The sequence below is a fragment of the Centruroides vittatus genome, unplaced genomic scaffold (genome assembly GCF_030686945.1).
Source record: "Centruroides vittatus isolate TY-2023 unplaced genomic scaffold, ASM3068694v2 scaffold_435, whole genome shotgun sequence".
Classification (NCBI taxonomy): domain Eukaryota; kingdom Metazoa; phylum Arthropoda; class Arachnida; order Scorpiones; family Buthidae; genus Centruroides; species Centruroides vittatus.
Genome location: NW_027122708.1, coordinates 447,600 through 472,940, shown reverse-complemented (window position 1 = coordinate 472,940; position 25,341 = coordinate 447,600). Strand labels below are relative to the sequence as shown.

The following is a 25,341-nucleotide window of genomic DNA, read 5'->3' as shown; positions in this document are numbered from 1 at the left end:
TGACATTGTGAGTTTCATCATTATAAATTTGTTATGGTTAATACAATTTGTGTAAACCAATTCAATCACATGCTGATATCCAGCATGTGATTGAAGTTGCTAACCTTAACATCCTTAACATTTGAAAGGCTTCATATGACTTGTTTAAACAAAAAAATCTCATAAAAATGCAAGAATACTTGCTTTTTTGTGATAATAAAGTGTTTATGTTTTTGCAACAGATTGTGTAAACTACATGAGAATTATGTTCTCATAAATATTGCATTTATAAAAAAAAATTATTGGGCTGCAATTTGAAAAAACTGCAGACCTATAAATTACAATTGTTGTCTGCTTGTCTGTCCTTCTTTAATCTTGATAAAAGAGTTAGATAGATGAAAGTTGAGACCAGATACGGAAAGCATATGGGCAAGAGACCCAGATTAACTATATATAGACTTCTAGTTTGGACTGGAAGTCATGTTGCTTCAATTCAAAATTTTCCCCCAAATGGAGTTAGATAGATAACTGGCATGACTCTATTGCTAACAGGAAAAGTATAATGTACAGGGAAAATATGGCTAAAAGAATTGAGAACATTGTGACAAAAAATTGCAGCCAGCATTGTCATAATGTCACAGTAAATAATCACTCATTAGTATTAGTTTGATTTATTTGGTTACGGCAATGAACGTGTGAGCAATCTGCTGTTGGGATGCATCCCAGGATAACTTTTATGGGAAGCTAGACCCTATTTAGGTGTTACTAATGTGAAGAAAACCTGGAAAACTCCATGTGGCCAGCCTGTTGGCCATGCCTGAATCCATGACTAATTACAAGTGTTCAGTGATTTTATCCACTCAGCTACTGGAGGTCACTTATTAGAATTAAGAAAATATCATTCAGAAATGAAAAATCCCAGTTGTTAGATGTGGAAAATTAGATACTTATACATTGTTAACACTTTCAATTCTATGCAGACAAGTGCTATATGCTACCTGTCATAATAATAATTACAGTAATTAAGTAAATATAATATATATTTTTTAAAATTATATCCTTTTTTGTAAGAATTATATTTAGTTCATTATTTTCTTAAATTTTTTGCCAATAGATGGCACTATGTGTAAAGCCAGCAAATCAAATGTAGATAGAAACTGATTTATAGAAATCCAATTGATATTTTGGGGTGGGATGTCTGACATTAACTAAATTAGAAGTATGTGAACATAACTAGTATGTGAACATAACTGCTGAGTTTCGTAGCAATTGGTCAAATGGCCTAGGAGTGTATAGCGAACAAACAAACATCCTCATTTATATTTATAGTTGAATACATCATTGCATCATCGATTTTCAACAAAATAATCAAACAATATCAATATGAACAAATTTGATGAAAGGATGTAATATATAAGTACAATAAAATTCTATAAATTTAAATTTTTTAATTAAAAAAGCAAACTGATTTCTAAAATATTTACCCCAGGTGGGCCAGGAGGCCCAGGTAAGCCTCGTGGTCCAGGCCCTCCATCAAGCCCAGGATCGCCTTTCATTCCTATTAAGCCATCTAAACCTGGCAAACCATCTTCACCTCTATCTCCCTAAAACAAATTTGATTCATGTTATAATATTTAGATATTCAAATATAATATTTTATTATTAATATATTTTATTATTAATATTTTCTAATAAAAATAAAGTTTAATATATAATGTTTTTGATTATACTGTTTTAACTGGGTTAGGACATACTATGAAAGAAAAATATCTCATTGGATCTTTCCTCATTTTAATGAATCAGTAATTATTTTTCTAATCAGAATTTGATGAAAATATGATTAGAAAAATGCATTTCAGAAACTTTCAACTCTAATAGTATCTTTTCTATATTAGTTTAAATTTCTTTATTTATCAGATATAACTGTGCTTGAACATATTTTTCTATCATAAAATATTTTTGTATATACATATTTTTTCAGAATCAGATCAAAATATCATATTCAAAAAATTGCTAATTGATATTGTCATATCAATATGAAGTTCAAAGAGTAATTGAGATTCCTAAGTGTTAATTTGTTATCATCAATAATTTTTTATATTAAAGTTTGTTTAAACTTTAATTCAATTTTCAATGACTTATGATTACAATAAATTTATTTGTATTAAAGAATTTCAAATATAAAACAGATGCATAGTGATATATTTTTAAAATTCTAAATTTTCTTAAAACATTTAGTTTTAAATTTTGACAAATATAAAATGCAATGAAGTTAATGCTATCATTTTAATTTGTTTTTACTAATTTAACTTCTTACTAATAATCCTGTGACAGAACATTTTTGACAGTAAAAAATATTAAAAACATTTAATCAATGCTTTAAGTACAATTTATTAGTATGTGATTATTATTCATAGAAAATTTAAAATAAATTAGATGATAATATTTAATATAAATATTATCATATAAAAGAATACATATATTATCATCTAATAATAATCTTTTCAAAATTAATTCTTTACCTTTAAACCAATAGGGCCTGTAGGTCCTGGATAACCTTCTTTTCCCTACAATTTAAAATTATTTATTACATTTTTTTGTTTTTCACATTAACAAAGTTTCCTGTATAATTAATCATATATTTCGATTTCTAGAATTTCATTTATTCAGTTAATATATGAATAACTATATTAACTGAATATATATAAAATAATTTAAAAGCTATAATGTCCAAGTTATTTTGAATTTCAAATATTTTCTTTTGTACATATGTATAAAAAAATATACTTTTATAATTATATGTGTAAGTATAAATGTACTTACACATATGTAGTTAGGAAAAAATGTCTTCAATAACAGAAAGAGTATTAACTATTGTGAAGATCGCGAATGTGGTACACAAAGAAACTGGTATAAATATTTACAACAGGATCTTTTATTCGCGTATATAGATACAGGAAGGGTTGTGGGATGCCAGCTATAATATCTCTATCTCCAACACAGGTAGTATTAGTACGGAACCCGACAAAAATATAATGATATAAGCCTCAGGTCTCGTGACGACTATTCCGATACATAGATAATTATTTTACAAAGGGCGATTACAAACGTATATAGACCTTAATTCTAAACTTATAATTAATTACAACTAATGAAGAATGATAGAAGAATTTATGACAATAAAATAACTGATAGGAGAAGAAAAAAAAAAAGGAATGGGTACCCAACTATTTTGGTGCTAATGCAATGAGGTGCACATAACGGTACAGATGACGAATCTCTTCTTAATCACGAAAAAAAAAAAACAGTCAACACTTTCACTACACATAAAGTTCTCTTTGTCTCCACCCACGTGGTCTCGAAGACGTATTCGGGAGCTTTCTCGTTCTCGTCTTTCCTCCTTCAGCTCTGACTCAAAAGTGACTCTTTGTCTTGGTTCTACCCCTGAGGGCTGCGTACAGTCCTATTGTCCATAATGGGGTCACCTATTGTTAAGCCGTTAAGCACCGGTCAGGGAAGGGTTCCAGGAAGTAAAGATAATATGAATAGGAAAGAGAAGGAAAAATATATTCTAAGTTAAAATAAAATATAACTATATATTACACAAATGGCATTTAGCCACACTATTTAATGTGAGTAATATATTCATATTTTTCAATTTAAAAAAAATTTTAAATACTGTTTCATAGTTTCATAGTGTATGTGATAGCTCCTTTATACAATTATATAAATATTGCTAATTAAATTCAGAGATTAAAAAAAGATATCCAATATTTATTTATCTTTAAAAGTTCAATTTCAGGCATAAATTATTAATCTTGATAACAATTGGGATAATTAGTTCAAGAATGATATGATTTGAATGGATAACTCCAAATGAATATGTCAGTACTGGAATGATGTGTATTAATTACTTTAAATGTGTATTTTGCATTCAACTGAGTTATTAATATTGAGTTTAATTTGTTGTTATAGTCCTTTTGTGGTGGGGTCCTCCCGTTGTATATATGTAGGTTTATTAAATAATCTGTTAATTTATCCCTTTGTCTGTCTAAGTAACGCTTACCACCTTTCTCTTTTCAACTCTTTTAATCGTTAAGTGTTTGTTTCTGGCTAGTTTTGGGCTGGAAGAGGCATCGACTGACATCACAGCGTAGGGGGATGATCTTTTTTCATTCTTGGGGAATCAAGCGGGAAGAGAAGCATGTGGTGAGAGAGGAGAAGGGTACGAGTGAGACTGGGTGACGATGAGAAAGGGAGACTCAGTCAACAGAGATTCAGAGGAGTTGTGTTAAAGAACTGGTACTATCAAGATATGAAGGAGGATTCATAATTGGATATTTCGTCCCGCCAAAAGGTGTCCACGTGGTCAGGTTGAATCCTCTCAATTAATTGTGATAGACGTTGCAAATTGCCCAACTTGCTAAGCAAATAAAAGGGATCCCCTTCTAATATAATCTTTCTATATTCTTTCTCTAATCTAAGTAACATTAGTTTTAATTAGCATTATAGGACGATTCAAACGGATTGTGAACTGGTTGATTTTGGGACTCACACTTGTAACCAGATCTACAAGCATTGTGAACGAGGAGAAATAAATGGTTTAAATTCTGTATTTTAAAAAAGGTAACATGTAATATTATGGACTGTTTCAAAATTCTGTAATTTAAGTTGACTGTAAATGAATAATTACCATTATTGTTTATTTAAAATACGTGTTAATCCATGGTGTATTATTTATATAATGTGGTTCTCATTAACCTGTCACACCACACTTTATTAGTCTCTATTTTCTTTGTGCATGTTTTGAGAGTTTGATTTGTTGAAATTTTGAATATTTGTAAACTTCATCCTCATTCATGGATTCAATGATGTCTCCATTTCAAAGAGCTCTTTGAAATGGAGACATCATTCAGAATTCCTTTCTTCTTCAGAATTCCTTTTTTTCAATATGAAGTGCATTCTAGGCCAAACTCCATTTGAATGTCAAGGGAATAAGTGTGCATAACTTCTAGTAAGTAATTTAACTGTGCCTGTGCAGACAGAAATTTTGTCATCCATATACAGGGTGATTCAAAAGACAGGAATTTTTAAAAATTAATAACTCACAAACTATTTACAGTAGGATAATGCAGTTTTTACAGAAATGTTCAGAAAGAAGTGGGATTTTTTTAGGTGTAATAAAAATTTTAGTACCAAAATAGTTACATTTCTTGCCATAGATGGTGCTGTAGGAAACTGAAAGCATTTGTAAATTTGTCAAAATAAGAATAAAAAATAAAAATGTTCATAGGTAAGCTCTAGTGACAACTACACAAATTATGTAATCTTATCAAGTGCCATTTATGGCAAGAAATGTAACTATTTTGGTACTAACATTTTTATTACACATAAAAAAAATCCCACTTCTTTCTAAGCATTTCTGTGAAAACTGCATCATCTTACTATAAATTGTTTGTGAGTTATTTTTTTAAAATTTCTGTGACTTTTGAATTACCCTGTACATAAGGTGAGGTAATATGTATTGTGTTGTTTCTAAAGCCTGTAAGATAGTCTACTGGTATTCTTTTTTTCAGATTAAAGAGACATACATTTGTAGAACAAATAAACAGCTACCATAACAGATATTTGATTGTGTTGTTTTGTTGTGTTTGAAGTTGTATCTATATTTAGTATTGTTTAAACTAATAGACAGTGGATTTAAGACCAGGCAGTAGATTTAATGAATCTTCCTGGAACATTATGCCTTGCCTTATATGTATTTGGTTTGTTTTCATGTATATATCATGAAGAAGGATCTCCAGCAGGAATACCGTTTGATGTATGGCAACCATATGTCAGCTCCAACTTTGAATGATGATTTTGAAGAAATATACATTGCACGTAAGTCATCTTTATACAGTTTTGTTCATTTTATGCTACGCTTTTGAATGATTTATAATTTATTTCGATCTACTGGAGATTTTATTTTTTTAACAACTTTAATTTTATTATTAAATAATGCTTCTAGCACACAATGTAAATTAAGATAAGGCTAATTAATTTAATCTTAATTTACATTGTGCTTACACTAATTGCTTAATATTATAGCTGTATTTATTAATACAGCTATAATATAATTATGGGATCAGATTTTAATGGACCTACTTCTTTAAATATTAGAAAAATGGTAGTAGATATAGAAGCAGGATTAATAAATAATACAAAAGGAATATTCTGTGTAAATGTTGTGTTCTTCTATATGATGGTATGTTTTGTTTGTGGTGTGTCAGCGAATATCTTATAGTGTCGGAAAACATATGATCAGTCTTGTTGTGTAAGGTCTATAGAATTGTTGTTTTTGGGTTTCATGTATATGATGCCTTATATAAGAAATTTTGGCATATCTTGTGGATTGTTGATTATATGTGTAAAATATCTGATAAATTTCTGGTACAGAGATGTAAATTTTTTATACCAGAAGTTGTGAATGTTGTCTACACCAGGTGTCTTCCAACTGTGTACTCTTTGTACTTGATGTTAGATGTCATGTAAATTTATTTTGACGCAGGGCATGATTGGTGTCTTGTGCATGTTTTCTTCTTTCTCTTTGATTCAATCTGCTTCATTTTTGTGTGAGATTGAACTGGATTAAAGAATAAACCAATAGTCTGTGAAATTTTTTTTCTGTTGGCATACCATTGTACTGTGATTGTGTGTTTGGTTTGGTATGTAGTTGTATGAAACAAATCGATATCATTGTCTATGAATAATTTTTATTTTGTTATTTTCATAACATATAGGTTTTATATCATTTCAGTCTTTGTTACTTGGCTGCAAATTTTTATTTGAGGCTATTATGGGGTTGCTAATTCTCCAGACACATTGTAGACATAGACACCTGAAATTTGGAGAAAAATTTTAAATTCTCAAACTCCTAAATTGAGGCTATTCTTCCTATTTACTCTTGAAGATGACCAACTTTTGAGTTATATAGTAAAATAAATGAAATAGATTATAGCATTTCAATATTTTGGAGAGTAAAATATCATCAAATCCCACAAAATTTCTTACTCCTGGAATCAACTCTCCACAAGCTTAGGCTGTCAATAATCATATTCTTGTATGTGCATATTAAATTGTTTGTGTGTGCAAGGGTATTAATTTTCCTGAATATTTTTCTAACCTCTTTCATTAATTTTGGTGTTGTGTTATTTTTGGAATATCATCTTCCTGCCTAATTGTTTAATGTTATATGTCTGTGTTTCTAGTCTTCTTTGCTAGACATGCATATGATTTATCTGTATTTTGATTGTCTCTCTTTGTGAGTGTACTTTAAGCCCAAAGTATATAACTATGACGCCTGTACAAGAATAAACTAAAGTACATATATGAAAAAGATTGATTCTGATTGAATGTATTTTGGTAATACTGTAGAAACTCAATTTAAGGTTCTCTGATTTAATGCCTTTTTTTCACTACTTCCTTCAACTCTTTATAAACCACAATGTTAATGTTTCTGCATTTTGTGTCCTTCAATTTTGCATTTTTTTTTTTTTTTTTTTTTTTTTTTTTGGATTTAGCACATCAAAACTCAATCCTCAGTTTAAATTTTCATCTCAAATAATTTTTTTACAAAAAAAGGAAATTTAGTGTACTTCATGTCTGGATAGTCAGGAGGGTTATAAAAGTTCAGCATTTATTAAGACCATTTTTCCCTCCTATGATAGCAAGAGGACATCATATTCTATAGTTTTGGAGCCTTGGCAACCATTGTGGAACTCATAGATTGGCATAGCAAGTACAGAAATATCAAATCAATTTTTGAAGCCCACTGTAGACTTTTAACAGTCTAGATACAGTATTCCTGTGGGAATACTGTTGTATTCCTAGCTACAAACCCAGACATTATGGCAACAAGTGCAAAATACAAAAAAAATTAATACACAATATCTGTGATGATATTGATGAAAATGTGTTTCTTTACGTTTCAAACTAAAAAACTGCAGTGATGAAAACATATCAAATCTTCAACAAGAAACAAACAAGTATCCTTAAATACTTTCAAAAGACAACTTAACAGTTTATTATCTTCGTGGTAAAACATCTACAGGTGCCAATCATTTTACATTATATTGTATTAAATAAATACTTTCACAGAAGCATTTATACTGTTAATAAATGTGGTTTTTCTTGACTTTATCCATTCTGAATGCATATGGATTTTATTTATTCTGCAATTTAATGTATTTTTTCTTAGATTCCTTGAAAAACATTTGAGTCAGAAACTCAAATGTATGTATATTTATGGTCTATATATGGTCTGAAACTATATATGTATATTTATGGTCTTCCAAACTTTAAGCTAGTAGTATACATGTATATTTGGATAATGTAAGGTTTTCACTAGTTGTTTTAACAAGTGAAAATCTCACATTAATAATTTCATTAAGACTGTTATAAAGTTATTTTTGGTTTAAAGTGAATTTGATTTCAGATTTCCTTTTGTTTGAAGTATTATATTGATGAAGTCTTTTGCCAAGAGCTGCAATTCTTTTTTAAGTGCATCTGTATGGACGTTTAATTTATTTTCACATTCTAAGTAATATGCTATTCTGTTGACATGGTCACAAAGGTATTGTTTGGTTTTATCTCACTATTCTTTTCAGGCCTTCAATTTTGTGAGGTCACTTCAAAATTAAATGACCTAATACTCAATGCAACATTTCCATTTTGGTTCTCTTACATTATTTATACTATTCTTTCTTGATTAAAACTAGATTTTTTATTTGTATATTTTTTTTAGTTGATATTGTTAAGACAGCATAATAACTACATAACTGCAAAGATTCAAGGCTGTCTATTGACTTGTTTTGAATTAAGTTGTTAGTTTTATTTAAAAATTGAATGTATATTTATTTGGATATATTTTGGTTAATAGTGGTCTTGAATTATAGAATACAGTGAGTATTAATGAGTGGATATAGAGTTTATATCCATACCCCAGTGTAAAGATTGTGATAAAAACTAAATACATATCTTAATTACTTCAAAAGCTGGTTGTACACTCAACAATATACCTAAATCCAGTTTAGTTAATTTGTCCAGGTGTATTTTTGACTTAATTACTAAATAATATTGTGGCTGTACGCCATATTTTTGTACATATGAATTTTAGATTTAATTAGTTTTAATAATTTTCTCTCCTTCTTAACCCTTCTTTCTAACTTCCTTTGTCCATTGTTCTGGCTTCTGGGAACGCGGGCTTCCCACTCCCCACCCACCAGGGGGTCGTGTGGAACAAAGAATTCGAGTGGAGGACGAGTAAAATCTGGGTCACAAAGAGTCACTTTTTCTCCGGCCGGACACGAGGAAGCACGGACGAGAACAGCGAGCTCGTGAGAGGGAATTCCACGAGGGCCGAATAGAGAGCCGTGAGGTGAGGATCCGGACCGTAGAGTCAAAGACACTGACAAGAAATTATCCTAAAAGATATTTTTTACAACGTTGACGAACCCAGAGACACGCAGAATAAACCACCAGCCGGCATCGGAGTTCAGCGAGAACAAGGGTACCCCACTATCCTATCAATTCTTCTCACTTCCTACTTTTATACTTTTCTATCCTTTTAGGTTTAAGTTAGTTAAGAATCGCGCGGGTTTTATTAGTATTGTCGGGCAAGTAGTTGCCAAGAAGGTAAGCTACTTGGGTTATTGTTACAATCGGACAACAAGAGAAATTGGACTGAGGGAATCCAAAAAGAACTTATTTGTATATATTATTAATCGCGAAATTAAATTCGTTTTAATTGAATTCACGTGTCTGTGTATTCCTATCGCGCTTCCCACTTTACATTGGCGTCCGCGACAGGATTCTCTCCTCGTTGATCCAATTCTCTGTATAGCTGTACTGATTATCAGCCATCGTTGTAAGTTATATGGAGGACAAAGGTACTCCCAGTATGAGTTTAGTGGCAGAAAGCCACAGTGAGAACCCCCCACTCGTGGTTACTGGATTCTTAGGGATGATCCCCACTTTCTCGAATTTGCCTAACGACACGGTAAATATAAATCAACTATTTAGAACCATTGATAATGTGGCTAAGTTAGCCCAATGGGGGGACGAGGTTAAGGTGGCTGCGTTGCAAGCTAAACTAAAGGGTGAACCATTAAACACTTTCTTTTGTTTATTGGAGCAATCGCCTGCACCAACGTTTAAGGAAATTGAGCAAGATCTAATTAAATGTTTCCAGAAGCACGAAGGGAAAGGAAGGGGCTTACTCGATCAATTACTAAATTTGAGGCAAGGAGGAAAGGAATTAGTCAGTGAGTATATCATTAGGACTAAAACCATAATGTCTAGGGCTATCCGGAGTAACCCAAATATCGTGACATTCAAAGATGAGATTATCAAGGAGAGGTTCATCAGGGGATTAGACATAAGTATCCGAAGTCACGTATGTCGCAGGGAACCTGCTACCTTAGAGAAAGCTTTCGAATGCGCTGAAAGGGAGGAAGAGCTAGAAAAGGAATGTAGTAATCCTAGAGACCTCAAAACGGTCTGTTATAACTCCCAAAGCGAAGTGGGTGCTGAATGTACTAGTCCTGAAGTAAACCCTGACAAGACTCCAAAAGATGAGGATCGGTTAGCCAATTTAGAAAAAGGGTTGAAAACCCTGTTCGAAATAGTTTCCAAGATGGCCGAAAACTCGACCCAGACTACTAAGTCACCTAATATTAACAGCAGACTTTGTTTCGTTTGCAATAGCCCAAATCACTTGGCTAGGAAATGCCCCAAAAGAAATAGTCAGGATTTAAACTAGTCCGGGAACCTGATCAGGGTCAGTGTCGTGTTCCCATCCTCATTTTTAAACTGACCGAATTTTCATCTTCGGAGAGGGGACTCCCGTTAATATGTGGCAGGGTAGTGGGGGTAGAGATTAAATTCTTAATTGACTCTGGTGCGGAAAGGTCTTTAGTTGATATAGCGCTGACTCAAAACGCGAAATTGGCTAAGTCCTTCCAGGTTGCAAGAAGGGGTGAGATCACCCATATCAGAGGTATCAACGGCACAATCTCCACATGTAAGGAAGTCCTAAAGGGATCGATAAGCTACAAGGATGAGATAATACCCGCTTCCCTTTGTTGTATGGAATTCCCGGATAGGCTAGAATACCAAGGGATCTTGGGGATGGATGTCATCAACTCAATCCCGTCATTGATAATTGATGGATGTACATTCATCAGTCGTGAAGCTAGAGTATTGAACCATAGTCCTCGCCCATCGATCATGTATTTCGATTGCTTAAGTAGTACTCTGGTTGGCACCGCCATAACTCCAGGAACTACAAAAACGAATGACGAAAATCAGGTGACTCGCGTCCTCGATAAGTATCCCGGTTTGTTTTCGGAGGGGGTCGAGGATTTGAAAGGCACCGATCTTTTTATGCACAGCCCTGAAATAGACACTAACCGGGTAATCAATACCCGTCAATACCGTATTCCGAATTGCTACCTTGCCGAGTTAAAAAAATTGACTGATGCATATCTTAAGGCAGGCATCATAGAGGAAAGCCATTCGGAATGGAATTCCCCCATCCATATTGTGAAGAAAACCTCGGGTGAAATCAGGATGACTTTGGACTTACGTAGGATTAATGACATAACGAAACCACAGGTGTTCCCGCTAAGTAGAGTGGACGAAATACTCACGACCTTCCATGGTAGCAAATACTTTTCCGTAATAGACCTCAAATCTGGTTACTTCCAGATCCCGCTTGACCCCAAGGTTAGGCATATATTTGCATTCACTACCCCTTGGTCCAAATATCAATTAACGCGTATCCCACAAGGGGGGAAGAACAGCGGTCGGTTCTTTCAATATTGTATGTCACGTCTCCTCGCCCCCTTCATCGGAAACAAATGTTATGTATTTCAGGATGATATCATCCTTTTTTCCCCTTCTCTGGAGGAGCATTTAAAACTTCTTGATCAAGTGATAGGGATCTTACATAAGGCAAATCTGAAGCTCCACCCTACCAAAAGCAAATTTTGTGTTAGAGAAATTAAATATTTAGGTCACATCATTAGTAGTGATGGTATATACCCTGACCCAGGCAACGTCGAAGCAATTAAGGAATGTAGAACCCCGCGTAATGTCAAAGAGGTTCGCAGTTTCCTCGGAATGGTCGGTTTTTTCCGCAATTTCATCCCCAATTTTTCCGAGATGGCGCTGCCCATGACTGAACTAACAAAAAAGGGGAAACATTTTGTTTGGGACAGTAATTGTCAGTCCAAGTTTATGAGGTTCAAGGAAGTTTTATCAAACCCCCCCCTTTTGGCACACCCAGATTTCTCTTCTCCGTTTGTGCTATATACCGATGCCTCTGATAGTTGGCTAGGTGCCGTTTTGGGACAGCAACGGGATGAAGGCGTGGTCCCACTCGGATATTATAGCAGGAAGTTTAGGGGACCGGAATTGAGATATTCAACGATCGAGAAGGAGTGCCTTGCGATTATTCTCTCTCTCCGGCACTTCAAATCGATAGTTCTAGGTCACGAAGTTTCTGTATATTCGGATCATAAGCCCTTATCTTACTTGAGGAGTATGAATAATCACAACGACAGATTAATGAGATGGGCCTTAGAATTGACGAATTACGATGTTACGATAGCTCATGTTAGGGGTAAACACAATCCGGTGGCCGACCTTTTGTCACGCCCGATATGTTGCGGAGAGAGACCTAACTTGGTCAACCAGTGTTTAGATGTGCATAGTCCCAGTTTCCACCATAGAGTAGTGGAATCACAAATGGAAGACGATTTTTTAAAAAAAATGAAACTAGGTCTTGCGAAGGCTCAAAGGAACATGCATCAGGGTCTTGCCGGAAAGGGTGTCCAGCCAGAATTCCAGTTGGAAGGAGGTGTGTTAGTCCACATTAAACCAGGAAGATATGGACTATATAACTGGAAGCGGATATGTGTAGGTCAGAAAATGGGTGAAGAGGTTGTTAGAGCGTTCCATGAGTCTGGCCTTGGGGGGCACTTGGGCATAGAGAAGACTTGTAATACCGTTGACAGGCATTACTACATACGGGGTCTACAATCGATAGTCCGATCGGTAGTGAGGGTGTGTAGGACATGTCAGAGGTTTAATTTACACAAGGGAAAGGAGCCGTTCCAAGAAACAGAGTTAGCTGGCTTCCCTTTTCAGAAGGTAGCTATAGATATAGTCGGCCCACTCATGGTTACTCCCAGCGGAAATCGGTACATTCTATCTATCATTGACGTTTTCACCAGGTATTCTGAAGCAATTCCTATTAAGGACCAGACTGCAAAGAACGTAGCAGACGCCATATTCCAGCATGTGATATGCCGTTACGGTTGCCCCGAAATTATTATCTCAGACCGGGGGGCTAATTTCACTTCTTCCACGTTTCAGGAATTATGTGGCGTACTCCGTATCAAACATAAAATCACTACTGCTTACCGTCCGTGTGCGAACTCGGTTTGTGAGCGATTTAATAAGTCTATATGTAGTATTATAGCTCGGATCTCCAGAGGAAGTAATGGGAAGTGGGATGAGCATCTTGCTCAGGCAGTGTTTGCTTATAATAACGCCACTCATGCATCCACCGGCGAATCCCCTGCCTTCCTTCTCTTCGGTTTTGACCCCAGGTTACCTCAGGTCTTTCCGACGGGCGTGCCGGCCCACCATAATTTGCATGATTATCGGAGGGAGCTGTTAGAAAAATTGAACACTGTTCGTAACTTGGCTTATTCACGGAGCAGGCAAAACAACTTAAAGAATAGGGAGCGGTGCAATATAAAAAGGAAAGGGCGTGGCTTTAGTGTTGGTGAGAGAGTGTGGCTGTTACGCAAGCACCAGGGTAGGAAGTTCGGAAAATTTTCCCCTAAGTATTCGGGTCCTTTCCGTATTACGAGAATTTTAGGTCCAGTAACCGCAGAGTTGGGTGGTAGTGATGGAAAGAAAAATTGTATTGTGCATTTCGATCGTTTGAAACCATATTATTCATATGCTGTATATAAGGGTCGAAACCATTACCGACCCAACAACAATGATTCCCCGGATATGTCTGATGATGATGGAGGTGATGAGATTGCATTACAGTACAGGAGACAGCCGATGATACCTATCAGGCGGCAAGAAGACGATGCATCACCAGAAAATCCCCTTGAATCGGATGACGAGCATCAAGCTGTTCCCGCAAGCGAGGGTCGATACCACCTTCGGAAAAGGAGAGTAGATTACTACAAACTCCATCATGGACTTTGAGCCTTTCCGATGGGGCGTATGTGGCTGTACGCCATATTTTTGTACATATGAATTTTAGATTTAATTAGTTTTAATAATTTTCTCTCCTTCTTAACCCTTCTTTCTAACTTCCTTTGTCCATTGTTCTGGCTTCTGGGAACGCGGGCTTCCCACTCCCCACCCACCAGGGGGTCGTGTGGAACAAAGAGTTCGAGTGGAGGACGAGTAAAATCTGGGTCACGAAAGAGTCACTTTTTCTCCGGCCGGACACGAGGAAGCACGGACGAGAACAGCGAGCTCGTGAGAGGGAATTCCACGAGGGCCGAATAGAGAGCCGTGAGGTGAGGATCCGGACCGTAGAGTCAAAGACACTGACAAGAAATTATCCTAAAAGATATTTTTTACAACGTTGACGAACCCAGAGACACGCAGAATAAACCACCAGCCGGCATCGGAGTTCAGCGAGAACAAGGGTACCCCACTATCCTATCAATTCTTCTCACTTCCTACTTTTATACTTTTCTATCCTTTTAGGTTTAAGTTAGTTAAGAATCGCGCGGGTTTTATTAGTATTGTCGGGCAAGTAGTTGCCAAGAAGGTAAGCTACTTGGGTTATTGTTACAATCGGACAACAAGAGAAATTGGACTGAGGGAATCCAAAAAGAACTTATTTGTATATATTATTAATCGCGAAATTAAATTCGTTTTAATTGAATTCACGTGTCTGTGTATTCCTATCGCGCTTCCCACTTTACAATATCATATCAAAAGTGAATTAAAAATACATGCTATTTTAATTCACTTTAATATTTAATTATTTAAAACAATTAAATATTAAATTCTGTAAAGCATAAAAGCTTCTAAATAACAAAAATAAACTTACTCTTTCTCCAGGATAACCAGGTAACCCTTTTTCTCCTTTCATACCTATATCACCAGGACGACCCTGAAAAATGTTTTTAAAACTATTATAAAATTATATAAAAAATTTTACCTAATAGCTTAATTTTAATTATATCAATTTAATTTACAAATTTTAAATTATATCATATATCATATTTTGACTAATATATTTTACAAATTATGAAATAACAAATTTATAATAAAGCAATTTAGTTAATTGCCTTGAAAGTACACTATATCTAACTATAATAACATAATTATTTTAAGTAAGATGATTTAAGATCATTTTATTTTAATTTATAAAATTATATCAAAAGCAATTTTTGTTCATGGTGTCAGGAGTCAAATCCAAATATTTATTTTTTTTAGTTATGATTTAATTTGGGGACATTTTATTTTATTTAAAAATGAAAACTTCTAAACCTCCCAGTTCCAAATTCAAAAACAAAAAGATACATGAATGACTGAAATCACTCATGAGATCATCACTAATCTAAAATCGCATCTCTGATTAAATGATTTCCAAAGAGAGTTAAAGAATAGTCACTGAATCACATTGTTGCCAATTTCAAAAATCAGCAAATAAATTTATGAAAAGAGTGGAACTACATTTGTTGGAAATAGATTGCTAGGAGTTAAAATAAAATGTTAGCATGTACCTGTACATACTATGTAAGTGGGGTAGAGTGACACAAACTAATGTGATACAAAATGAGTGTGAACTCATGACATACAAAATGATGGAGAAGTCAGAAGAAGAACAAGGTGAAGCTACCAAGTGCAAGGTAGAGCAAGGTAATACTTTCAAGTGCAAGGTTGAATGAATTATTCTTTTTTTTTTTTTTTTTTGTTTGTGTTCCCAGTGTGACTGTTAGGTGGTTTAGATTCTAAGAATTTTTGTAAGTACAGTAGTGTCGTTTATCTGAATCAAGTGGGGACTGGGATTGTTCGGATAACTTATTTTTCGGATAACTGATTATCTATGAAAAAATATATTAACCTATCCCATGTTGAAATTTTTCTCAGTTGTGTGTCGCTTCATGTTGAATTTTCGTCGATTTTAAGCCTAACGAAACTTTTATTATAATAATCGTGGCTATTGTATCGTTAAAAATTATTTCTTTATTTTGTACAAACAAAATAAATATATTGAAAAATATAAAAACAAAAAAAATTATACTTTAGAAGTTAATCTAGTATCAAAAACGTTTGATTCAGCACGACACAGTCTGACTGGAAAGCTTTCGGTTAACTGACATTTCAGTTGATCGGCTTTCGGATAAATGACGTTCTACTGTACTTTGATTACGAGTTATTTGATTTTTGTGGAGACTTAATATTAAGTTAAATTTAAGTTTCCCAATTGTTAGGAAAGTTTTGTAAATACTACTTTCATTTTTGATTTTGACTAATTATAGTTCTGAGATTATTTTTAACTTACTGGTTTTTGTGTGAATTATTCCAAACTAACTTAATCTCATGTTAACTAGTGTTTGTGTCTAGTTAACCCTGGTAACTGTAAGTAGTTGTTTCATAGTATTTAATAGATACTTTTGAGATTTTTAACAATTTGTCATTTTTGGGTTTTATTTGTTGTTTGTTGAGAAGAAAGTTTGCTATTTATAGTTCAGTTTTTTAAAAAAACTTAATAACTTCTGAATTCTAAGTTACTTACAGTGTACTTATTCTAAAATTGTAATTATTAAATTTTAATTTTCTTTAAATTTTGTATAATTGTATTCTTTTATACCATTTGTAATACCATTGTACCATTTAAAATTTTCTTATTTCTATTCTAAATGATACTTAATCAACAGTTCTATTGCAAATATTTTTTTGTTTTAAATATTTATTTTACATTATTCAATTTGTTTGTAATCAAAATTGCCAGGATGATGAAAAAAGTTCCCAATTAAAAAATATATACAGGTATACCTTGGGTTATGTCGTTTCAAGTTAAGTCATTCTCGATTATGTGTCGTTTGTAAAAAAAAATATATGAAAAAATAAAAATCAAGTTTAAGTCATTTTATTCAACTTTACATCTGTCTGCCACAAATATTGAAGTTGTAATATCACTAGAAAAACGTTAAAAGCACATAAAATCATGTTACTGTACAATAAATAAGAATAAAAGTGCATAAAATCATATTAAAATACATACATTTACAGTAAATGTTAATACTGTACATCATAAATCCTAGAGAATGAAATATGAAAACATCTGTGACTCTGTGTTGTCGTCTTATTTAGCGGTCTTTATTGGTAAATTTAATGTAAATTAGTTTATTTTCTACTATCGCAAAATAATTTTAATAACTGTGTTTGTCTAACAAAATCATTTTATTTTATAATGTCTTAGAGCAAACCACATTCACAGATAAAGAGTCCGCGATATACTGTAAACATTGCCAAACTGTAAACATGTACATTTACAAGTATGTACTGTACATACATGTATTTGTAAATTTAGATTACTTTTTTTTCTGTACTGTATTAAAAACTAAAATTTATTTGTTTGTAAGCTTAAAATAGATTCATATTAGCCATATATTATTAAAAATGCATTTATAAATAAAATACAGAACTAGGAATGGTTATTTGTGGTTTAGCCTAGTGATGAGTAAATTCGACTTAAGTCGCCTCTTCTGGAACAAATTACCGACATAAGGTGAGGTATACCTGTATTTACTTTCCTGAACTAAACAGTTTATTTTAATTTTCTATATATAATAAAGACCCAATTATTAAAGGTAATGTGTATTAATGGTATCTCAGATAATCAAACTTGGATAACGTGGAATGTTTAGTACAAAGCAGTTGACAAAATGTAAGAATATTATATAAATCACAGTTTTACAATGACAGCAATTAAAATTTCTTTGCTGTTTTTTAAAATTTTGTCATCATGAGAGGTCACTAGCATAAATTCTTTTTAAAACTTCTACAGCCCTTTTTGAATACTGCATATTGCCTAGCTAGGATTTGTGAAATAAACCTGTATCTGTACACTCTTTTGTCTTTGTTGACAAAATAAGCTGCCATAATTCACTTTATATAATGCAGAAGTTTGGTTAAATAGGTCTTAGTTAATCAGGACTCTATTGTATATCTTATAGCTTTTTAAGAAAAAAAATCTTTTTGTATTTATGATTACTTTCTTCACTTTTATGAATCTTTTAAAATCTGTGATCACTGATTTAAATTATAAAAATATTTAAACTTGATAATTTTTACAGATTAGGAAAAACTTACCGTTTGACCAGGAAGACCATCATATCCTCTATCACCTCTTTCACCTGGTTCTCCCTATATTTAAAAAACAAGAAACATAACATTTTTTTAATTCATAAAAGTTTTAAATTAAAATTGAAAATATTTTTCAACCTTTTGCCCTTTCATTCCTGGTAAACCTGGTGGACCAACTACTGTTCCTTTTGCCCCACTGACACCATCACCACCATCACATGAACCTGGTGTTCCTGGTGGACCTGGCAAGCCTGCATCACCCTGTCATAAATTTTATGATTTTTCAAATTAAAGAATATTATACAAATTATATATAAATATATATTCTAAATAAATTTCTGCAACAATAGGAATATTTTAAGTTTAGAGTAATTAGAAGATAGCTTTAAATTCAATTACAGAAATATAAATTAAATTTTATTGTTTATATTTACTAATTATGACAATCACATTTGTTGTATATTTATTTTATAATTCATTTAAATGCATTTATAAAACAAATTGTTTCCTAAACACACTTCATTTCCAGTTCAATGGTCGATATTTTTTGCAAAAGCAAGGTATTCCTAAAGTTGTCAAAAGAGGGGATCCCATGGATCCCCTCTTTTGACAACTTTAGCTGTTGGTTATGAGAAACATCAATTTAAAGTCTTCTCTATCCCATTTTATAGCTAAGATATGTTGATGATATCTTAATAGCTTGGGAAGGTTCCTTTGAAGAATTGTCAAGTTTTGTTAAATTCTTGTCAGATGTTTACCCCTCCATCTTATTCAATATTAAGAAAGAGCAAGACAGAAAAACTGCATTTTTAGATATAGCCTTACTTAGAACCACCACTCATTTAGCTTACAATGTACTGTACATCACAAGTTCAATTTATCCCCATATATCATACCAGCTTCTTCTTTCCAGCCTTCTTGATATGTAAATGTGTCTACTCTCATTTGCAAGGCATACTTGTGCCCCTCATCTCCAGCTTTGATACAGGATGAATAGTAGCTACCACTGTGTGCAATGCTGTATATACAGTCTCCAAGTTTAAATTTATCAACAACCTGGTCCACATTCTCTCTTCCCACCTACTACCCTCTATTACAATGACAAAAACAAGAAGCTAATATTTGCAAAACCTATTCCATACTTAGGGCCTGTTACTTTACAAATAGTTCAAGCTTACAAAAGATACAGGTTCACACTTACCATCAAACCACAGCCCTCATTCTGCAAAATTCTATGTAAGACAGGAATTCTCTTACCCTTTTGGAGAAGTCAAGAGTTCATATAGTCCCATTATATCAAGTGGAAATGGAAAGAAAGACCTTTTACATAGGTGCCATGACCAGAAAGTTATTAAACTGTTTAAATGAATACCAGTATGGTGTTAAAAATAAACACCAGAATGAAGTTAATGTATGTAAACAGCAATAAACATATTTTTGAAAAATGTTTTAAGCACATGCAACTTCATTGCATTTCTTCCTCATTAGGTCATACATCATGGGCATTCTTTTTCTTCCCTTTCATGAACTCTAGACTTATTTGTCAACATGTTTTTTTAGGTTCACTGAAATTCTTTTAAGATATCGTGCATGCAAAATAGTTGTGGTGGCAACAGAAACATGTTGCTGCCACAACTGGACATTGCTCTCCGCCACATTAAATTTTTGTTCAGCATCTCTACTCCCATGTTCTTCAGCATAGCAGATAACTCTCTGTGGATATTGTTTACTTGGATTGTTGCAGTTCAAAAGGTCACCAAAATCATTCTAAAACCAAAACCACAGTAGTGGGAAGAAGGCAATGTCCATGCTATACTGGAAACATCAGTTCAAACAAGATCACTTGATCTTTTAATCCTGCAAATTTCTTGTCTCAAATATATTTTAACGAAGCAAATCACATATAACACCTTATTTTGGCAAGGAAAACGTTTAATAATCATAAACATTTTCCTTGGCGAAATAAGGTGTTGTATGTGATTTACGTTACTGTTGAGGGTGTGTTTTTGGAGAAATTTAAAAAAGCTTTTTTTTTTGTTTTTTACTTCAGCAATTCAAAGAATCTATCATACAAATTGTATCAGCATATTTATCTAGAATGCTGATTATACTATCAAAAAATGGTGATTTGCTTAATCAAGAAAAATAGTAAACACATTAAATATAACTTGTTCAATAAATCTTACTTCTTTTGTGTCAACTAATATATTTGTTTACAAAATTTAATTAATAATTGCTAAAATTACGGATATTTTAAATTTCAATTACTTTTTAAAAATCATATACTTACTCGATCACCTTTTTCACCTTGATATCCTACTCCCATATTTCCTTTTTCACCTCTAGGTCCATAATCTCCTTTTGGTCCCTAAAAATTTATAGTATAAATTTAATCATTTCTTTCTCAATTTTTAGAATTAAATTTATACAGGGTCTCCTTTAAAAATAAAGCTGTAATTCATTGATTAAGATAATATTGTAATTCATCTATTTTTAATCATAAAATTTTACACAGTAAATCCTCATTTACAAAAAAAATATATGTAAGTCTAAATTTGCTTTACAGTAATTAATATTTATGATTATTTTGAGACTTTAGGGCCTTTGTCTTCCATACTGATCCAGAAAAGCTTGAAAAATGTCATTATACTTTAACAAAAATAATGCATGAGTAAAACTATGGATTAAAGTAACTGATGTGATTACACACAAAATCATTACAATGGAACTAGGCAAGGCATATAGTTAGAAGAACAGATAACACAGACAGAAATCCTCCTAAGTTGGAAATTTATAGAAAAAATGAAAAGAAGATATCCAAAGAAAATATTCCATCTTTTTATTAAATGTTTTCTGAATACATTGCAGGATTATATTATGAGAAGATTATAACTAGAAAAGAAAGACTAAAGACAGGAAAAAAAGGAGTAAATTTGAGGAGAATTATATCCAGTATTTAACTAAAGCTACAAGTGCTAATAATAAGATACCATAATTTTCTGCCTATAATCCTCAGATTATACATCAAAACCTTCTGACCATCAAAAGTCAGAAAGTTTTTTGATATATAATCTGAATTGTTGTAGGAAAATGTTTTCCCTACATCAAAAAAAAGCTATAAAATCATTACTTTTTGTTACAATAAGGTCTTCTTGACATGTTAAAACATGATGAAGTGCCTTGTTGTTGTTTATGTATTTTGTGACACAGAAGACAGAAATGCCTATGAATTCATTCATTTTCACTTGTGAATGAAACAGCATTATTTACATATCCATCAACCCTCCAATAGACATCCTTAAATCAACTTTTGTTTAAAAACTTTTAAGCTTAGCTTAAGATTTTTTAGCTTGGATAATCAATAATGATTAATAATGTTTGAATATACAGTTCAAAAAATCATATGAAAGATTGGAAAGACTTCAACTGTTAAAATACATCCACCAAGAAGCCTTAATTAATTTCCAGTAATATTTAATGTGAAAAATTGTGTCTAGCATTTTAGATCTGAAAATGGAGATCTAATTAAGGCTCTTTGGTGGATGTGTTTTAACAAAGTCTGACTCTGACATTTTGTCCAAGAATGACAATACTTAAATATCTATGTAGAGAAAGTTTGCTCCACTGATGAATCCAGAAAGTTCTTATAGAGGTATGATTTCATTATATTATTTTATTTTTATTAATACAAAGATTCACAAAAAAACACAGGAAGAAAATTAGTTCAAAGAAATCAAAAATCATATCAGGGGAGTATTACAACTTTTGTGTGGAATCAATTTTATTTTTATTGTTAATTTTTATTTATTTAATTTATTATTAATTCACTTTAACCTTATAAAATTGAAATTAGAATGATAGTCTTGAATCAAGTAACTTCACAGTAAGTTACTTTCATTTTTAATTTTCACATATCTAAGTTGTAGTTAACCATGAATAAACTTACAAGTTAGTGTCACATATTGTATATTTATTGTCCACTACAATATTACATTTAAAGTTTAATTGTTAAATGTATTATGCCATTAGTGAATACAACAAATTTTAATTGGGCTGCAATTTAAAAAAATTGTATTTGAAAATTGTAGACCTATAAATTTCCACTGTTGTCCATCTGTCCATCTGTCCATCTGTCCATCTGTCTTCCTTAATTCCAAGAACAGTCTTAGCTAAATGAAATTCAAGACCAGATATGGAAAGCTTAGGGGCAGGAGGCCCTGATTAACTATATACAAACTTCTGATGCAAACTGGAAGTCACATTATTTCAATTCAAAAATTTTCTCTTGAAAGGAGTTAGACAAATGACTCTATTGCTAAGGAAAAGTGTAATGTACAGGGGCAAGGCACTACAGTATTAATTTGAGATGGAGAGCATATATTTTAAATTAAATAAATTAAAAATTGCAGCCTGTCATTGTGACAATGTCACAATAAATAATTGCTCGTTCAAAAATAATTTTCTTAATATTCTAGTTTAGTTGTTTTAAGTCAAGAGGTCATAAATCTGAGACTGACAATTTTATAATTCTGGATTTTAAACTTACATTGTATTACTTTACAGTGAATTGTTTCATTTCTTCTCTAAATTCGAGAATATTTATTTTTAATAATTAGATGCTCTTATAAATTGCATCATTTCTTTGTTGATATGCCAAGAAAGCAAATAAACAATATGAACTTGAGAAAATCATATGATAAACTTTTTTGAGAACAGATAATTGCACCTGCAGATTACAGGCAGGAAATTATGATAAATTTAAAGATGTTTATTATAAAGCATATAAAAATATTTATATCTGCAATTAAACAATAAATTTAGAAATGTATGTGTAGTTTCTAAAATTAAAAACTATACAAATGACAAAACATTTAATGCTCATTAACTTTGTGATTCACTAGCAGTGCAATATGTATGTGATAACTGCACTTGACATATAATGTGAGGGTGAATGTCGCATGACTGTTTAACTTAATATAATCAATTTCATAAATCAATTAATTCACTCTTTTTTTAATTGAAAAAAGTTTAACAGATATTTATTTTATTTTTGAAAAAATTTTTAGAAATAATTTGATTGTTTGTATTAGGTTAGAGGTTTGGAAATAATGAGTTTGTTAAGTAATAATTACAGTCATGCAAATTCTAATTTGCATACATTTCTCCATTTTTCCCTTGGATCAGGATTGTCCAACCTTTTTTCCTAATGGGCCAAATTAGAAATTTATGCATATTCAGCGGGACACAAAGATACTTTATATAAATATATGCTTTTAAAAGGTTCAAAACGTGAATATGAAATTTTAATAACAAATACCTGTACAGTATTTTTGTAATTATATATATTATTTTCAGTAAAAAAATTATACTCTCACAAAATAAAAATAAATTCAATGCAATTTTTGACATTGCATTCCTCTTATAATATTGTCAATATTGGCTTTTATGGCACTAGTCTTAATTCTAAGAATGTTAGTTAAATGGGTATCACTCAACTTAATTCTTTCAGCAGTTTTGAAGTTTTTCATGCATGAAAATAATTGATTTTAGTTTTACAAATTTAGTTTTACAAAAATGTTTATAAAAAAATTTTCTTAGTAGACTATACATACAGAGGAAAAAAATATGTAGTACTGCATGTGCATAACAGTTTTCTAGATAAAACAGTTTTCTAAAACCAATTACATCATAATGACATCAAAGTGTATCCAGTGAAATGCAAATAATTTTTATGACATACTTTACCAAAATAAATGAAAATGTATCTAAAGAATGTTTAGGTTGCAGTAAGCCGTGGGCCGCATAAAAATATTAAAAATATTAAGTGGGTTGCAGTGTGACCCGCAGGCCACAGGTTGGATATCCCTGTCTTGGATATTAAGAATGTTGGTGATTGAAAGATCTTAACAATAAGACTTTCTGCCAATCTAAAATACCATATATATATGTTAAACTTTTTTACTTTGTTAATATAAGTTAATTAACCAATCTATGTACAATTTTGCAAGGTTTTACCTTTAAAAATATAGCAAAACCTGCAAAAGCCAGAACTTTTAAGACATGGATGGATGCAGTAGCACAATTTCTTCCATCCGGAAGAAATTGTGCTACTGCAAACCAAATATAGAAAACTATAGATGCAAAAGCTAGAAATCATGGGTTCTATATTTCTGCATCATGTAGAAATATAATCTAACAGAAATTTGAACTGTATAAAATTTTCATGACATTTGTATTGCAGTTTTGAAAGCAAACACTGTAATTTATTTTATTAAATAAACCTATTACATACTTCCCATATTACAAATTTTAAAAATATTTTCATTATAATTTTTTAAAAATACATACCTGTGATCATCAGCAGCTACAATAAAAACAAAATTAAACTCGAAACATTAATGTAAAAACTTAATTATGTAACAATATTTAGAGAATTGTAAGATAAGAAATTTCTAATTACCTGAGGTCCAGGATATCCTTTGTCACCTTTAGGACCAGGTCTTCCATCTGCACCTGGAATTCCCTAAAACATCAACCTTCATTTAATAGAAATATATTTATAGGATAAAATATTAAAAAATAATAATAAAATTAAAATAAAATTTAACATTTCCTTAATATTATTATTCATAACTTTTTATTTGAAAAAATTTTTAATATTACTTACAGGTGAACCTGGTTGACCATGCCTTCCTTGTTCACCCTGTAATAAAATATTTTATGATAAACATAAATATGTTAATAATAAAGAAAAAAGAAAAGAAATTAAAATATTTATCTTAATAAAATATAATGTTATGTAGATAAAGAATGCTGTAATTCTATTTTCTTTTTCTCTGTAATTCTTACAAGTAAGTTTGAGAATTTCAATATGGCACTTCTAACATCCAAAGGTTTTCAATGTTGATGACTCATCATCATTGAAAACCTTTGGATGTTAGAAGTGCTGTATTGAAA

At 31.9% G+C, this 25,341-nt stretch overlaps 1 protein-coding gene across 3 annotated transcripts in view; it reads right to left on the bottom strand.

Moving 5' to 3' along the window:
* Nucleotides 1–25,341, bottom strand: part of Col4a1 (Collagen type IV alpha 1) — a 118,090-nt gene that overhangs the window by 55,456 nt on the left and 37,293 nt on the right. For 2 of the 3 annotated variants that reach the window (XM_067287071.1, XM_067287072.1), the window contains 8 exons: nucleotides 25,052–25,087; nucleotides 24,845–24,907; nucleotides 20,675–20,752; nucleotides 18,523–18,645; nucleotides 18,391–18,444; nucleotides 15,116–15,178; nucleotides 2,502–2,546; nucleotides 1,464–1,583 (listed from right to left, as the gene is read on the bottom strand). In XM_067287071.1, coding sequence (XP_067143172.1) covers nucleotides 1,464–1,583; nucleotides 2,502–2,546; nucleotides 15,116–15,178; nucleotides 18,391–18,444; nucleotides 18,523–18,645; nucleotides 20,675–20,752; nucleotides 24,845–24,907; nucleotides 25,052–25,087 — 582 coding nt within the window. Of the gene's footprint in view, nucleotides 1–1,463; nucleotides 1,584–2,501; nucleotides 2,547–15,115; nucleotides 15,179–18,390; nucleotides 18,445–18,522; nucleotides 18,646–20,674; nucleotides 20,753–24,732; nucleotides 24,749–24,844; nucleotides 24,908–25,051; nucleotides 25,088–25,341 lie in introns of those variants that run through there. The other variant, XM_067287073.1, reaches the window with a different exon arrangement.